At 43.3% G+C, this 18,033-nt stretch overlaps 2 protein-coding genes across 9 annotated transcripts in view; one reads left to right on the top strand and one right to left on the bottom strand.

Moving 5' to 3' along the window:
• The window catches only part of LOC130361219 (cytochrome P450 2B4-like), a 45,251-nt gene extending 31,295 nt beyond the window's left edge, over positions 1 to 13,956 (top strand). For 2 of the 3 annotated variants that reach the window (XM_056563952.1, XM_056563950.1), the window contains exons 10-11: positions 12,899 to 13,040; positions 13,692 to 13,956. In XM_056563952.1, coding sequence (XP_056419927.1) covers positions 12,899 to 13,040; positions 13,692 to 13,870 — 321 coding nt within the window. In that variant the 3' untranslated portion in view covers positions 13,871 to 13,956. The remainder of the gene's footprint in view (positions 1 to 12,898; positions 13,041 to 13,691) is intronic. The other variant, XM_056563953.1, reaches the window with a different exon arrangement.
• The window catches only part of LOC130361225 (serine/threonine-protein kinase SBK1-like), a 613,716-nt gene that overhangs the window by 216,729 nt on the left and 378,954 nt on the right, over positions 1 to 18,033 (bottom strand). The gene's annotated exons all lie outside the window — the stretch shown is intronic.

The raw sequence follows: 18,033 nt of genomic DNA, 5'->3' as shown, positions 1-18,033 counted from the left end.
AGTGACCCGGAATTACTGGCTGTTCGGGGCCGTCTCTGACGGCCCCGAACAGCCAGAGCCTGCAGGGGTGAGGTGGCACTGGTGCCACTTCACGATCGCCCTGATTCGTCGGCCGGATTACCGGCCGACCAATCAGGGAGCCTGCTGTGGGTGGCGGAGGGCGTGAGCGGGTGCGGGAAGACTACCCTGGGTGCTGGGGACCCCGATCCCCCGGCGTCTATGTTGGGATCGGGGCCCCAGGAGCGACGGCGGCAGCGAGGGACTTTCCTGCGATGGAGCAGCAGCAGGAGGTGAGTTACAGCCTCCTGCTGTTGCTTAGCAACAGCTCCCAGCATGCAAAAAGGGCATGCTGGGAGCTGTAGTTATGCAACAGCAGGAGGCAGACCACCACAACTCCCAGCATTCCCTTATGGGCATGCTGGGACTTATGTTTTGCAACAGCTGGAGGCACATTTCAATGGAAAAGTGTACCTTCAGCTGTTGTATAACTACAACTCCCAGCTTGCACAAACAGCTAAAGTGCATGCTGGGAGTTGTAGTGGTGCATCTGCTGGTTGCATAACTACAACTCCCAGCATGCCCGTTGGCTGTCGGTGATTGCTGAGAGTTGTAGTTTTGCAACAGCTGAAGGCACACTGGTTGTGAAACTTAGTTTTTTTTTTTTTTACCTAACTCAGTGTTTCACGACCGGTGTGCCTCCAGCTGTTGCAAACTACAACTCCCAGCAGTCACCTTACACCATGCACCGTACATGCTGGGAGTTTTAGTTTTGCAACAGCTGGAGGCACACTGGTATTGAAACACTGAGTAAGGTCACAAACTCCGTGATACATAACCAGTGTGCCTACAGCTGCTGCAAAACTAAAACTCTCAGCATGTACAGTCTGTCAGCGCATGCTGGGAGTTGTAGTTTTGCAACAGCTGGATGTCCCGTCCCCCCCCCCCCCCAATGTGAATGTACAGGGTACACTCACATGGGCGGAGGATTACAGTAAGTATCGGGCTGCAAGTTTGAGCTGCAGCAAATTTTCTGCAACAGCTCAAACTGCCAGCGAGAAACTACTGTGAACCCCCTCCGGTGCGACTGTACCCTAAAAACACTACACTACACTAACAAAACATAAAATAAAAAGTAAAAAACACTACATATACACATACCCCTACACAGCCCCCCTCCCCTCCCCAATAAAAATGAAAAACGTCTGGTACGCCACGGTTTCCAAAACGGAGCCTCCAGCTGTTGCAAAACAACAACTCCCAGTATTGTCGGACAGCCGTTGACTGTCCAGGCATGCTGGGAGTGTTGCAACAGCTGGAGGCACCCTGTTTGGGAATCACTGGCGTAGAATACCCCTATGTCCACCCATATGCAATCCCTAATTTAGGCCTCAAATGCGCATGGCGCTCTCACTTTGGAGCCCTGTCGTATTTCAAGGCAACAGTTAAGGGTCACATATGGGGTATCGCCGTACTCGGGAGAAATTGGGCTTCAAATTTTGGGGGGTATTTTCTGCTATTACCCTTTTTAAAAATTTAAAACTTTAGGGAAACCTAGAATTTTAGGCAAAAATATATATATATTTTTTACATATGCAAAAGTCGTGAATCACCTGTGGGGTATTAAGGTTCACATTACCCCTTGTTACGTTCCCCCAAGGGGTCTAGTTTCCAAAATGGTATGCCATGTGTTTTTTTTTTTTTTTTGCTGTTCTGGCACCATAGGGGCTTCCTAAAGGTGACATGCCCCCCAAAAACCATTTGACGCTCCTTCCCTTCTGAGCCCTCTACTGCGCCCGCCGAACACTTTACATAGACATATGAGGTATGTGCTTACTCGAGAGAAATTGGGTTTCAAATACAAGTAAAAATTTTCTCCTTTTTACCCCTTGCAAAAATTCAAAAATTGGGTCTACAAGAACATGCGAGTGTAAAAAATGAAGATTGTGAATTTTCTCCTTCACTTTGCTGCTATTCCTGTGAAACCCGTAAAGGGTTAAAACGCTTACTGAATGTCATTTTGAATACTTTTGGGGATGCAGTTTTTATAATGGGGTCATTTGTGGGGTATTTCTAATATGAAGACCCTTCAAATCCACTTCAAACCTGAACTGGTCTGTGAAAAAAAGCGAGTTTAAAAATTTTGTGAAAAATTGGAAAATTGCTGCGGAACTTTGAAGCCCTCTGGTGTCTTCCAAAAGTAAAAACACGTCAATTTTATGATGCAAACATAAAGTAGACATATTGGAAATGTGAATAAAGAAAATAATAATTATTTGGAATATCCATTTTCCTTACAAGCAGAAAGCTTTAAAGTTAGAAAAATGCTAAATTTTCTAATTTTTCATCAAATTTTAGGATTTTTCACCAAGAAAGGATGCAAGTTACCAAAAAATGTTACCACTACGTTAAAGTAGAATATGTCACGAAAAAACAATCTCGGAATCAGAATGATAACTAAAAGCATTCCAGAGTTATTAATGTTTAAAGTGACAGTGGTCAGATTTGCAAAAAATGGCCGAGTCCTTAAGGTGAAAAAGGGCTCAGTCCTTAAGGGGTTAAGGACCAGGCCATTTTACACCTTAGGACCAGAGCGTTTTTTGCACAACTGACCACTGTCACTTTAAACATTAATAACTCTGGAATGCTTTTAGTTATCATTCTGATTCCGAGATTGTTTCTTCGCGACATATTCTGCTTTAACACAGTGGTAAAATTTTGTGGTAACTTGCATCCTTTCTTGGTGAAAAATCCCAAAATTTGATGGAAAATTCGAAAATTTAGCATTTTTCTAACTTTAAAGCTTTCTGCTTGTAAGGAAAATGGATATTCCAAATAATATTTTCTTCACATTTCCAATATGTTTGCATCATAAAATTTTGGAAGACACCAGAGGGCTTCAAAGTTCAGCAGCAATTTTCCAATTTTTCAAAAAATTTTGAAACTCTTTTTTTCAGGGACCAGTTCAGGTTTGAAGTGGATTTGAAGGGTCTTCATATTAGAAATATCCCACAAATGACCCCATTATAAAAACTACACCCACCAAAGTATTCAAAATTAGTGTTGCTCACGAATATTCGCAATTCGAATATTATTTGCGAATATCGCATATTCGCGAATTCGCGAATTTTGCGAATATAGCGCTATGTATTCGTAATTACGAATATTCGTCGTTTTTTTTTTTTTTTTTTTTTCACAGTACACATCACAGTGATCACCCCTCTCTGCTTCCAGCTTGTGTGGTGTAAAGAAGGCTGTAATACAATTGTGTGAGACTGGCGCGCGAGAATTCGCATATGCGAAAATTAGCATATGAGAATATTCGCATATGCGAATTTACGCGTATGTTAATTTTGTATATGCTAATATTCGCATGTGAATTTTCGCATACGCGAATTTACGCATATGCGAAAATAAAACGAGAATATAACGAATATGCGAATATTCGCGAATATATGACGAATATTCGTCCATATATTCGCGAATATTCGCGAATTCGAATATGGCCTATGCCGCTCAACACTATTCAAAATGACAATCAGTAAGTGTTTTAACCCTTTAGGTGTTTCACAGGAATAGCAGCAAAGTGAAGGAGAAAATTCACAATCTTCATTTTTTACTTGCATGTCCTTGTAAACCCAATTTTTTAATTTTTATAAGGGGTAAAAGGAGAAAATGTATACTTATATTTGTAGCCAAATTTCTCTAGAGTAAGGACATACCTCATATGTCTATGTAAATTGTTCGGCGGGCGCAGTAGAGGGCTCAGAAGCGAAGGAGCAACAAGGGAATTTTGGAGAGTACGTTTTTCAGAAATGGTTTTGGGGGGCATGTTACATTTAGGAAGCCCCTATGGTGCCAGAACAGCAAAAAAAAAAAAAACACATGGCATACCATTTTGGAAACTAGACCCCTTGGGGAACGTAACAAGGAATAAAGTGAGCCTTAATACCCCACAGGTGTTTCACGACTTTTGCATATGTAAAAAAAAAAAAAAAAAATGTTCTCACTAAAATGTGTTTCCCCCCCCAAATTTCACATTTTTGCAAGGGTTAATAGCAGAAAATACCCCCCAAAATTTGTAACCCAATCTCTTCTGAGTATGGAGGTACCCCATAAGTTGACCTGAAGTGCACTATGGGCGAACTACAATGCTCAGACGAGGAGGAGCACCATTGAGCTTTTGGAAAGAGAATTCGTTTGGAATGGTAGTCAGGGGCCATGTGCATTTACAAAGCCCCCCGTAGTGCCAGAACAGTGGACCCCCCACATGTGACCCTATTTTGGAAACTACACCCCTCACAGAATTTAATAAGTGGTGCAGAGAGCATTTACACCCCACTGGCGTTTGACAGATCTTTGGAACAGTGGGCTGTGCAAATGGAAAATTAAATTTTTCATTTTCACGGATCACTGTTCCAAAAATCTGTTGGACACCTGTAGGGCGTAAATGCTCACTGTACCCCTTATTACATTACATGAGGGGTGTAGCTTCCAAAATTGGGTCACATATGGGGGGGGGGTCCATTGTTCTGGTACCATGGGGGCTTTGTAAACACAAGTGGCCTTCAATTCCGGACAAATTTTCTCTTCAAAATCCCAATGGCGCTCCTTCTCTTCTGAGCATTGTAGTGCACCCATAGAGCTCTTTACATCCACATATGGGGTATGTTCTTACTCAGAAGAAATGGGGTTACAAATTTTGAGGGGCTTTTTTTTTTATTTCCCCTTGTGAAAATGAAAAATTTAGGGTGACACCAGCATTTTAGTGGAAAAATTTTTTTTTTTTCCTTTTCCCATCCAACTTTAATGAAAATTTGTGGGGTGTTCAGGCTCACTATACCCCTTGTTACGTTCCGTGAGGGGTGTCGTTTCCAAAATGGGGTCACATGTGGGTATTTATTTTTTTGGGTTTATGTCAGAACCGCTATAAAATCAGCCACCCCTGTGCAAATCACCAATTTAGGCCTCAAATGTACATGGTGCGCTCTTACTCCTGAGCCTTGTTGTGCGTCCGCAGAGCATTTTACGCCCACAAATGGGGTAGTTCCGTACTCAGGAGAAATTTCGTTACAAATTTTGGGGGTCTTTTTTTCCTTTTACCTCCCGTGAAAATAAAAAGTAAAGGACAACACCAGAATATTAGTGTAAAAAAATTTTTTTTTACACTAACAGGCTGGTGTAGACCCCAACTTTTCTTTTTCATAAGGGGTAAAAGGGGAAAAAAGCCCCCAAAATTAGTAGTGCAATTTCTCCCGAGTACAGAGATACCCCATATGTGGCACCAAACTGTTTCCTTGAAATACAACAGGGCTCCGAAGTGAGAGAGCTCCATGCGCATTTGAGGACTAAATTAGGGATTGCACAGGGGTGGACATAGGGGTATTCTACGCCAGTGATTCCCAAACAGGGTGCCTCCAGCTGTTGCTAAACTCCCAGCATGCCTGGACAGTCATTGGCTGTCCGGAAATGCTGTGAGTTGTTGTTTTGCAAGAGCTGGAGGCTCCGTTTTGGAAACGCTGCCGTACAATACGTTTTTTATTTTTATTGGGGGGGCAGTGTAAGGGGGTGTATATGTAGTGTTTTTACCCTTTATTATGTGGTAGTGTAGTATAGTGTTTTTAGGGTACGTTCACACTGGCGGAGGTTTACAGTGAATTTACCGCTAGGAGTTTGCGCTGCGGCGAAAAGTTTGCCGCAGCTCATACTTGAAGCAGAAAACTTACTGTAAACCCGCCAGTGTCAATGTACCCTGTACGTTCACATGGGGGGGCAAACCTCCAGCTGTTTCAAAACTACAACTCCCAGCATGTACTGACAGACCGTGCATGCTGGGAGTTGTACTTTTGCAACAGCTGGAGGCACACTGGTTGGAAAACCTTCAGTTAGGTTCTGTTACCTAACTCAGTATTTTCCAACCAATGTGCCTCCAGCTGTTGCAAAACTTCAACTCCCAGCATGTACTGATCGCTGAAAGACATGCTGGGAGATGTAGTTATGCAACAGCTGGAGGTACACAACTACAACTCCCAGCATGCAGAGACAGCTGTTTGCTGTTTAGGCATGCTGGGAGTTGCAGTTTTGCAACATCTGGAGAGCTATAGTTTAGAGACCACTGCACAGTGGTCTCCTAACTGTGGACCTCCAGATGTTGCAAAACTAAAACTCCCATAATGCCCAGACAGCAAACTGCTGTGTGGGCATGCTGGGAGTTGTAGTTTTACAAGATCTGGAGGTGCACAGTATAGAGATCACTGTGCAGTGGTCTCAAACTGTAGACCTCCCGCTGTTGCAAAACTGCAACTCCGAGTAAGCCTAAACAGCTCTCTGGGCATGCTGGGAGTTGTAGTTTTGCAACATCTGGAGGGTTACAGTTTAGAGACCACTATAGTGGTCTCAGACTGTAGCCCTCCAGATGTTGCTAAGTAACTCACCGGCTTCCGTCAGATCCAGGGAGCTGCGTCGCCGTCCTCTTCTTCAGCCGATCGCCGCCCGCTGCCCCCGCTGATCATCACCGATGGGTAAGTGGATCTTCGGCGCCAGTCCCTGTCTGTTTCCCCGTCCTGCCCCGCCTATTGTAGGTGGGCAGAACGGGGAAACCGAAAGTAAACCCCTCTGCCCCCGATCTGCTATTGGTGGTCGCGTCTAGACCACCAATAGCAGAGAGGAGGGGTGGCACCTCTGCCACCTCACTCCTATTGCTACAGGGGGATTGTGGGTGTCTAGGACATCCGCGATCCCCTTTATTTTCCGGGTCACCGGGTCACTATAGACCCGTATGACCCGGAATAGCCGCAAATCGCAAGTGTGAATTCACTTGCGATTTGCGGCGATCGCCGACATGGGGGGGGGGGGGGGGGGGGTCTGATGACCCCCCCCTGGGCATTTGCGCGGGGTGCCTGCTGATATAGGTACAGGTACGCCCTTGGTCCTTAAGGGGTTAACAGTGCGCTCATCATTGCAAAGAAGCAATCTCCAGGTAGCAGAGCGGGATCAATGGAAGTGCTGAGACCAGATAAGAAGTTAAAAGGATTTATTTCCCATAATGCAAAGCATTTCACTGTCAACCGCTTCCTTAGACATGCCTGAGGATGCGGGTGACCGTGAAACGCGTTGCATTATGGGAAATAAATCCTTTTAACTTCTTATCTGGTCTCAGCGCTTCCATTGATCCTGCTCTGCTACCTGGAGATTGCTTGTTTTTATTGTGATTCTATTTCAGCGGGACAAAGCTGCAGAGACCCTTTGATGATACTCCCTGTTCCATTGTTGTAATTGGTTGGAGTACAACTTCATGTGGTAAGCGCAATTCACACTTAGCGTTATCAACTCACCTTTGGTGTTACACTACAGAGCGCATCAGTTTGTGCTTTTTTATTTCAGTCATCATTGCAAAGGGCATGCATACAACCAAGTAGTGTACTATTTAGTACCTGTATTTCTGTCTCGGTGCTAAATTCAGTGCTATTCCACACATTAGTATACACCGGCTGATGTATACAACAAAAAAAATTTTTTTCTGCATATAAATACGCTTAACAGTGCGCTCATCATTGCAAAGGGCATACATAGAACCAAGTAATGTACTATTTACTACCTGTTATTCTGTCTCTGTGCTAAATTCGGTGCTATTCCACACATTAGTATACACCTGCTGGTGTATTTAAAAAAAAAAAGTGTTTTTTCTGCGTAGAAATATGCATACCAGTGCGGTCATCATTGCAAAGGGCATACATACAACAAAGGAGTGTACTATTTCGTAACTGTTATTCTGCCTAGGGCCTATATACTTTGAAAGGACATCCGTAAGTAATCGCCTGCTGCTGTTCTATACCCTCATAAACGCACTAAGTATGTCAGGCAGGGAAGTGCCAGGACATGCACAGAGAAGGGGCAGAGGCCTACATACGTCAGGCAGAGTTGGCAGCAGACTTGGGGCGGGTGGCAGCAGGAATCGCAGCATTAGGCCTGAGCTCCCGTTAACACCCAGATGTCGTGTCGTCGACCCATCTCTCCTCGTCAATTGGTTTACACACTCATCCTCATCATCACAAGCGACATCTGACAACCCCAGTCAAGAGTCGGTGGGTTCCTCAGACACAACCCTCAGTTGGCATAGCCCGGGAACAGTCCCCGTAATCCCATTGCCTTTGTCCTATGCTGTTCCCTCTCCCAAAGTATCTCATGCTTTTGGCTCAGCTCCACTATTTACTGAGGACGATCCAATAGAGGACAGTCAGCAGCTAATGGGCAGCCAAGAATGTGAGGAGACATGCGTCCCTTGCTCTGCAAGGCGGGCAAGTAGTGATGTGGAGAGTGACGTGGGAGGCGGTGTTTCAATTGTTCAGGGACCTGAGGCAGACACTGTTGTGGAACACGAGGAGGACATCAGTGACGTGCACACATCTTTTGAGATGATGAAGCCGATCGCAATTGGGAGCCGGGTGCAGAAGCCGGGGCTTCATGATCATCGGGAGAAGAGATTTGCTCTTTGTCTATGAGGCAGCAAGGCGGTAGCATGGTTGGCAATCAGCGTGGTGGTGGCAGTAGAGGAAATTCAGGAGCCAAACGTGCCAGGGGGAGACCACCTGCTTCGCGGCAAGCTACCATTCAGGGAGTTAGTGGAACAGGGGTTCCTGGAGACGGCGCCAATAGCAGTGAAATAGTGCAAACTGCGGGTGGGAAAATCAGCTATTCTGTGGTGTGGGTGTTCTTCATAAAGAATACGGAGGACCTTAGCGTAGTCGCATGCAAAATCTGTCGGCAGAAAGTGAAGTGTGGCCAGGGTCCCAGTCTCGACACCACGGCCCTGCGTCAACACATGATTCACCACTATAAAGCGGCCTGGGATAACCGTGGCTCCGATGTAGTGGTCCAGCCTGCCGCATCACCCAGTGGCCATCCCTCCGTCATCCAGCCAAGGCTCCACCACCTCAGCCGAAGGGAGCATTGTGTCAAACCCTCCTTCTTGTGCTCCTGCTTCAATCGATCAGCGAAGCCATGTCCAAGAGACAACAGTATGCGCCCACTCATCCAACGGCGCAGAAGTTGAATGTGCTCCTGTCCAAGTTGCTGGTGTTGCAGTCCCTCCCTTTCCAACTGGTGGACTCTGCAGCTTTCAGGGAATTGATTGCTTGTGCCGAGCTGAGGTGGAGAGTCCTCCTCCTCCTCCCCCGTGTCCTCGGCCTCCATTGCATGTCTAAATCTCGGTGGCCCTTCATCGTACCACGTGTGTAGGGCACAGCGGTGTCAAGCCGTCCTTCACATGGTTTGCCTTGGCGAACGGAGTCACACGGGAGGAACTGCTAAAGTCAATTAGGGAAGAAATCAGAGTATGGCTTACTCCACAATCTGGAAATGGGACCCAGGGTGACCGACAACGGGAAGAACATCGTGTCCGCGCTGCGACAAGGAAGTGCATGGCACACGTGTTGAATCTGGTTTTCAAGAAGTTCATCAAGTCTTCACCCCATTTGCAAGACTTCCTGACAATGGCAAAGAAACTGTGCATGCACTTCAGCCACTCGTACACCACCAAGCACACTTTGCTTGAGCTGCAGCGTCAGAACGGTATCCCACAACATAGTCTCATTTGTGGCGTTGCCACACATTGGAATTCCACCCTCCATATGTTGGACAGACTATACGAACAAAAAAAGCCATCAAGGATTTTTTGATGATACAAGCAGATAGGAGTACTCCCCTGTGTAACCTTAATGTGAACGAGTGGCAGCTCATACGTGACACCTGCCGTTTGCTGAGGCCCTTTGAGGAAGCCACATTTTTTGTTAGTCGCTCGAATTACACAATGAACGACTTAATTCCACTCCTACATTTACTCCAAAAAATTATTGAAAACCTGGCTGGTCACAGCAATGAAGACGTTGCGCCTACATCAGAAGGCTACATGAGTCCTGTGGGGGATGAACTGGAGGAGGATGATGAGGGGCAGAGTGGAGCACAGTTTACGGTGGATGAAATGGCCGGTGTTTCTGGTCATTGGACAGGAGGAGCAGGAGCAGCCAGAGGAGCTGGAGGGTTATTACGAGGGAGGCGAGACAGAGGATCTAGACACACCGTGGCAGTATGCAGTGGAGATGGAGGCAGGTAGTCCCAGTGAGTCACTGTCAAAAATGGCACGATGCATGCTGAGTTGCTTGCGTAGTGACCCCCGAATTGTCAAAATTCGTCAGCGCGATGACTTCTGGATCTCCATCTTGTTAGACCCTCGCTACTGACCCAGAATGGGGGCCTTTTTTACACCCGCTGAGAGGGAGGACAAACTGACCTACTTCAGGGAGCTTTTATGTAGTCGGCCACATGGTCCATCCACTCGCAGGTCTGACTCGGGGGGGGGGGGAAGTAAAGTGCCATCAGAGCGGGTGTTTAGTGCGGCCGGGGTCATGGTCACACCAAGGCGAACTCGTCTGTCCACTAAAAATGTGGAGAAACTGAATCAGGGATGGATCAGCCAGGATTTCCAGCCACCAATGACAGATGGGTCTGAGTAGATTGACCATGCTCCTACAACAAAATTTTCTCTATTGTGGTTGGTTATGAAACCCTCTGGGGCAATGTATGGGGTAATTAAACACTCTTGGGTAGTGTTATTGTTAAATTTACTGATAATTGTATCAGTAATAAAATTGAATTTTGAAGAATGCTAACCGTTACACAACGGAACGCTTGTTGCGTGTGAATTTTAATGAGAAAAAAAAAGTGTATGTATATGTATATGTGTATGTATATGTATGTGTATGTGTATGTGTATGTGTATGTGTATGTATGTGTATGTATGTGTATGTATGTGTATGTGTATGTATGTGTATGTATGTATATTATATAAGTATGTATATTATATAAATATATGTATATTATATAAATATATGTATATTATATAAATATATGTATATTATATAAATATATGTATATTATATAAATATATGTATATTATATAAATATATGTATATTATATAAATATATGTATATTGTATATTATATAAATATATGTATATTATATAAATATATGTATATTATATAAATATATGTATATTATATAAATATATGTATATTATATAAATATATGTATATTATATAAATATATGTATATTATATAAATAAATATATATTATATAAATAAATATATATTATATAAATAAATATATATTATATAAATAAATATATATTATATAAATAAATATATATTATATAAATATATATTATATAAATATATATTATATAAATATATATTATATAAATATATATTATATAAATATATATTATATAAATATATATATATATATAAATATAAATATATATATATATATTATATATATATATATATATATATATATATATATATATATATATATATATATATATATATATATATATATATATATTATATATATTATATATAAAATCTGTGGAGAGGGATTAACTCTGCTTAATCATTTTTGGCGATTTAGAATCCTTTTGTGATCTGATCTTTTGGGGACAGATGCGCTTACACACATGTAGTAGTAATTTTTTTTAACCAAATTTCAAACATTGTGTGGTTTATTATTTTTGAGAAGAATATCTTTGGGTGGTCCACCGTCCTGCATTATAGAGTCTTGTGAACTGTTGGATATGCGCTTGTTCTTACACAAAGGTATTTCTTTAAAACATTTCTAAAATGTTGTTTTTTGGAGGGGATTGTGAAGCCCGGGTGTGTACTGGTGCATCAGCCAATTCCAGGCTGTGTCCTTCAGGCAATATATATGGGTTCCTGATGCCGCAGAGGTGGGGCCTGGGTCTGGAAATTTCTAATTTTTGGATAGCGGGTGCTACCTATGAGAAATCTTTGTCAAAAGTTTCATGTATTGTGGTGTTTTTTGGGGGAGGATTGTGAAGCCCTGGTGTGTAGTGTACTAGTGCATCAGCCAACTCCACACTGTGCCATTCAGCCACTAAATGGTCTCCTCTTGCTGCCAACATGTCCACGCTGTCATTCAGCCACTATATGGTCTCCTCATGCTGCCAACACCTCCACGCTGTGTCATTCAGCCACTAAATGGTCTCCTCTTGCTGCCAAAATGTCCACGCTATGTCATTCAGTCACTATATGGTCTCCTGACACTGATGCCACCACCAGGCTCTGTCATTGTGCTGCTGTGCGGCAGTGATTCTAAGAGCGATGCCAGTAATCTGCATGTTATTCTGAATAACAGTATTATTTCACTACCCCAGCACACTCCATATGCGTTTTAGGACACAGCAAAGTGTTCTATACCCCTATAGAGGCTGTATGTAGGCTAGAAATAGCCTTTTTTTTTATATTGATTTGCCGCGAACAAATTCGGATCGAAACAAACTTTTCGGGAAAATTCAGCGAATCGTCCGAAACAAATTTTTTGAAAAGTTCGCTCATCTCTAGTTATTACCTATTAGTTCCATTGACGTGAATAGAGTCAATATGTAATGCTACACACACCACCTGGGGACAGGTATGGTGCTGTTTTTAGAAACAACTAGCTGTGTTTATCTGTTCCGTTATAACCTATTCATATACTGCTTTATATGAATGTACAGAGGGGTCTCACCTGGTACTTGAGCTTAAGGTTGTCCAAAGGGTCCCTCTAGCCCATATGCAGAATCCATTACTACAAAACGCATGTTATCATTATAGGAGCCCTGTTAGACTTTGCACTGGGGCCTAGAAGTTCCAAGATACACTTCTAGAGGGGCATGCAGATGTCTGTTGGTTGTATTGCATATGAATACAAGTTCTTCATAATACCAATTTGTATGAAGGCACCATATAGCAGCACACAGAGTTCCTATAGTTCCAGGCACTACAGACTCTATGGGATGGCTGCTGAAATTTGTGATCTTCTCTTTTTATCTATATTATCCTTAGGGAACAACAATCATCCCATTGCTGCACTCTGCTCTGCGAGATAAATCTTACTTTGAGAAGCCGGAAGAGTTTTATCCAGAACACTTTCTTGATTTGCAAGGAAAGTTCAAGAAGAATGAGGCCTTCATCCCCTTCTCATTGGGTAAAAAAAACATCCCTAACAAAGTGTCATGGAAATTATATCCTATATCAGAATATACTTGAACCATTTTATTTCAGTAAATTGGCTACGGATGCTGAAATATGCTACAACATATTCCTTCGTGCTTATGCTGACATTAGTTTTCAATCATGGTTGATATAGTAGATAGGGATTCCAATTTCTCATGATACATATTTTTATATGATATATTCATAACTAAATTCAATGAAAGGTAAAGGAGGACACACATGTAGCTGGTGTCTGTTTTCTATCTAAAGTCTTCAAGATCGATCATGATAGTTAAAGCTGATAAAGGCGACACTGACTATACTTAAAACTTATCCAGACAGTTATAGTAAAGCTTAGATCAGTTTACCAGTTGACATAATGTGTATACATTGGCTATAGCTCGCACCAGCATTTAACATGATCCCTCAGTGAGCTGGCTGTCTGTCTTGTAAACTCAAAGAACTTATTTAAAGAGATCTCTGCTCATGCCCTGCTGGCCTGTGTAAGGTTGAAGCCTTGTTTTAGGGTGAAGGCAGCCATTTTGTTCCTATCCTATACAACCTCTTTAGTACTTTTTATTTGTACCTGATTATTATAACCCTTTTTTTTATTTTTTTTATTTTTTTATTTTTTTTTATCCAGGTAAAAGAAGTTGTGCTGGAGAGAATTTAGCAAAAATTGAATTGTTCCTGTTCTTCACAACCCTGCTACAGAACTTCACATTCCAAGCCCCACCAGGTGCAGAGCTGGATCTTAACTCCACCCCAGGGTTAACTAATTCCCCATTACCTCATGAAATCTGTGCTATCCCTCGCAGATGAGAGAATTTTTTACCATTTAAGCTAAATGTGCCAACTTAAAGGGGTACTCCGCTGCTCAGTGTTTGGAACAAACTGTTCCGAACGCTGGAGCCAGGAGTTTGTGATGTCATAGCCCCGCCCCTCCTAATGTCATGCCCCCCCCAATGCAAGTCTATGGGAGGGGGCGTGGCGGCTGTCCCTCCTCCTCCCATAGACTTGCATTGAGGGGGCGGGTGTGACGTCACGAGGGGCAGGGCTATGACGTCACAAGCTCCCGACTCCAGCGTTCGGGACAGTTTTTTTCCAAAAACTGAGCAGCGGAGTACCCCTTTAAGGCAACACACAACTGGAGGAAACTTTTACATCTCTCAGGCCACCCATAACTGTCATGGTGGCTCTTTCTGCTCCTTTCCCAACTCGGTACTGGAAAGGATCATTATAAAACCAGAGGCCGGGCTTATATCTGGACACCTGATCAATCTCTATCTGCAGGCCTGTTGTTGCATAATATCAAATGAATGTTGTCACCAAAATATACTTTATCTTGCTTCAGTCCCCCCTTGCATATGTCATTTTGCATATAGTAATTGCTGTGATCTTCGTTGGTACTTTACATTGTTGAACTATTGTCTATCCAGCCATTTTGGTATTTGTAAAAAACAAAAAATGTTTTTAAATGATTATAAATTGCATTTAAAAAAAAAAATTCAAATAAAGAAATAATAAATCAAAATATCTTCTGGGTAAAAAAAAAATTCTCAATATCCTGATTAAAAATACTTCTTTTTTTTATTTTGTGCTGATTTGACTTAGGCTGGGTTCGCATCACGTTTTCTCCCATACTTTAGCGCATACGGCAGGGGGGAGCTAAAACCTTGCGCTCCCGTATGCTTTCGTAAGCACTTCTGTATGTAATTCATTTCAATGAGCGGACCGAACGTTTCACTCTGGCCGGCTCATTGAAATGAATTGCATACGGGAGCGCAAGGTTTTAGCTCCCCCCCCCCCCCCCCATGCAGAATTAAGTGCAGAAATTCTGCCGTGTGAACACTATCTTAATATTAATGGTACTGCTGTTGCTTCTGCCACTAATGTCCACTTACATTCTTAGGGCTCTCATTCACACTGCCTTCTGGCTCCATTATGTAGAGCTCCGTTTGCAGTTCCAGTCAAGTTTTTAGTAAAGAAAAAAAAAAAAAAGGTGCAAGCACTATTTTTATTTTATTTTTTTACTCTGCGAAACTTACTGAATCATAAACAGACCCCATGCAGGTGAATGGGGTCTGTCGGGACCTGGCAGTAGTCATTTGCACCCAACCCATTTCAGGGTCCATTCAGCTCAAGAGGAAAAAAATGATCCAAACCTACTTTGAACGAGTCGGATGCAAATGGCAATGTGAACCTAGCCTTACTGGTGAATGAAAAGGCACATGTGTTTTCCATATACTCTGTACTGTGGTGGCACTACTTTTGTCACATCCATAACATCCTTATGGCATTAATTGTGTAAATAATAATGCCTTTATATAGGACCTTCATCTCTTTAGACAACACAATCTCTCATTACACAAATACACCTTACCTGATATACTTAAATCCAATTCGCATTCTAGATATATATAATAATCTCTTACAAGTTTAGACAGGTTGTATGCAGTAACACTCCATCAACACCACAATTTACATGTAAATTAAATTGGGGAAAAAAATTGTCATTTGGACACAGGCTGAAGTATAGCGATGCAGTATAAAAGCTTGAAGCAGAAAAAAAATTATAATATTGTGGCATTTTAAAGGAAATCTGTCATCAGTTTCAGCTGCACTAACCTGTCCGTACCAACAGTGCAGATGACACTAATGACAATGGTACTAACCTTGTCCCGTTACGTGCAGGGGATCTCCAGTAATCTCCTAGGACTGCTTGGAACATGGGTGGAGCTTAGTAACATCACCGCTGCTGTTCTCTAGCAGCGGGACAATGCAGAGAGCAGCAGTGGCTTGGGGCATGGGCAGAGCTTAGTCACGTCACTGCTGTTGCTCTTTGCTGGGTCCTGCTGCTAGAGAACAGCAATGGTAACGTCACTAAGCTCCGCCCGTGCCCCAAGCTGGGCCCAGATCTGAAGTTAACAGAGAAGATTATCGGAAATCCCCCTGCACGGAAAGGGACAAGTTGAGTGCAGAGGTCATCAGTGTCACCTGCACTACCTGTCGGTACCAACAGGTTAGTGCAGGTGAGGAGAAGAAAAAGAAAAACAGGTGCGCTCCTAGTGCAATATTGTTAACTAGACTTTGGCCCACAAAGGTAAATTCAGGCTTATCAGAAAGGGTTGCGCTAAGAGCACAACACCTCTGCAGGCATGTAAACTCGTTCTGATGTTGAGGTCAGCTGCTCCAGAGTCCCTTTTGGGCGACAGTTGTCAAACCAAAATTTATGTAGGCAATGTGGATATTGCGTGCCAGCAATAAAAAATAGGGACTTTGTCCCGATTTTGAGGGGAAGCGCCTGGACAAAGTCCCTATTTTTTTATTGCTGGCACCCAATATCCACATTGCCTAGATAGGTTAGTGAAGGTGACACTGGTGACAGATTTCCTTTGAATATATGAAAAAATAGTAAGTGACATCATGTCCATGAAACACGCTCAGCAGCTGCATGCTACCAACATCAGGATTAATATTATTGACAGAGCCTTTGGCTGTCTTGGCACGCTGGGAGTTAAAATTTTATAACAGAGGCACCCTGTATGGGAAGCACTGGCTAGGAGGATACATTTTTTCAGCACCATTTGGTCAAGAAACCCTTCTACCAAGTACAAATTATTGATAGTGGGCATTCCCTGAAATGCATAGGAGATATTTTTTATTTTTTATTTTTATTTTTTATATATATCCTAGAGAATATGCTCAAAAACAGACTGGTGGATAAGTCCTAGATATAATAATAGAGAAATGTTCTCACCATTTAGTGTGCACTGCAGTGTATAAAAAGAATGTGCAGCAGTACTGTTACACTACAGAGCGGTCACGTGGAGGCGGAGGGCTGCTGCGTTACGTAATAAAAACAATCGGGTAAAACGTGAAATCCTTCTGCATATAGAGAAAAGAGGAGACGAGATTTGTTGTAGGAAGTAAGTGAGGGATAGTGCTGGTAGAGTAAAGGTGAAGCCTGCAGGTTATATCTAATAGGAATGTAAACAACTCATTCTGCTAGTCAGATAAAAGGAACCATAAAGCTCCTGTGTTTGCAAACTTTAGTCACGTGTATAAATGTAATTTTTTTTATTGCCTTTCTTAATTTTCTTTAATGTAGCAAAAATAAATTTTTAAAAAGCAAACGTAGTGGTCAGGATATAAGGACAGGAAATAAGAATGGCCTATGAGGACAAGAGCGCCATTGCTGCTTTTTCTCTTTCACAATTTAAAGGTAGGAAGACCGGACAACGCAGGGTAGTCAACTAGTGCAATATTTAAAAAGATGCTCTAAGTTCAATATACCGTATTTTTCGCCGTATAAGACGCACTTTTTCTTCCCCAAAACTGGGGCGGGGGAGTTGGTGCGTCTTATACGGCGAATACACACACCTATCGAGGCGGTCGCTGCGGCCATCAACGGCCGGGACCTGCGGCTAATACAGGACATCACCGATCGCGGTGATGCCCTGTATTAACCCTTCAGACGCGGTGATCAAAACTGACCGCCGCATCTGAAGCGAAAGTGACACTAACCCGGCTGCTCAGTCGGGCTGTTCGGGACCGCCACGGTGAAATCGCGGCGACCCGAACAGCTTACCGGATACCGGGAGGGACCTAACCTGCCTCCTCGGTGTCTGCTCTGTGCCGGGATCCCCTGCATGGCCGGCGCTCTCCTTCGTCGTCATCACGTCGTCGCGCACGCCGTCCCATCATCCAATAGGGGCGGCGTGCGTAGCGACATGATGACAGCGACAGAGAGCGTGGATCCCGGGGAAGAAGACGTTCGGAGCGACGGGGACACCCCGAGGACGCGGCGGGAGCGGCAGAGCGACATCCAGGGCAGCTGTGACGAGCGGTGACTGGTCCGGAGCGGCGGGGATACGTGAGTATTACCTCCTATACCAGTGGTCTTCAACCTGCGGACCTCCAGATGTTGCAAAACTACAACTCCCAGCATGCCCGGACAACCGTTGGCTGTCCGGGCATGCTGG

The sequence above is a fragment of the Hyla sarda genome, chromosome 3 (assembly GCF_029499605.1).
Source record: "Hyla sarda isolate aHylSar1 chromosome 3, aHylSar1.hap1, whole genome shotgun sequence".
In the NCBI taxonomy this organism is placed as follows: Eukaryota; Metazoa; Chordata; class Amphibia; order Anura; family Hylidae; genus Hyla; species Hyla sarda.
The sequence above is the reverse complement of the archived record's forward strand: the minus strand, read 5'-3'. Positions and strand labels throughout refer to the sequence as shown.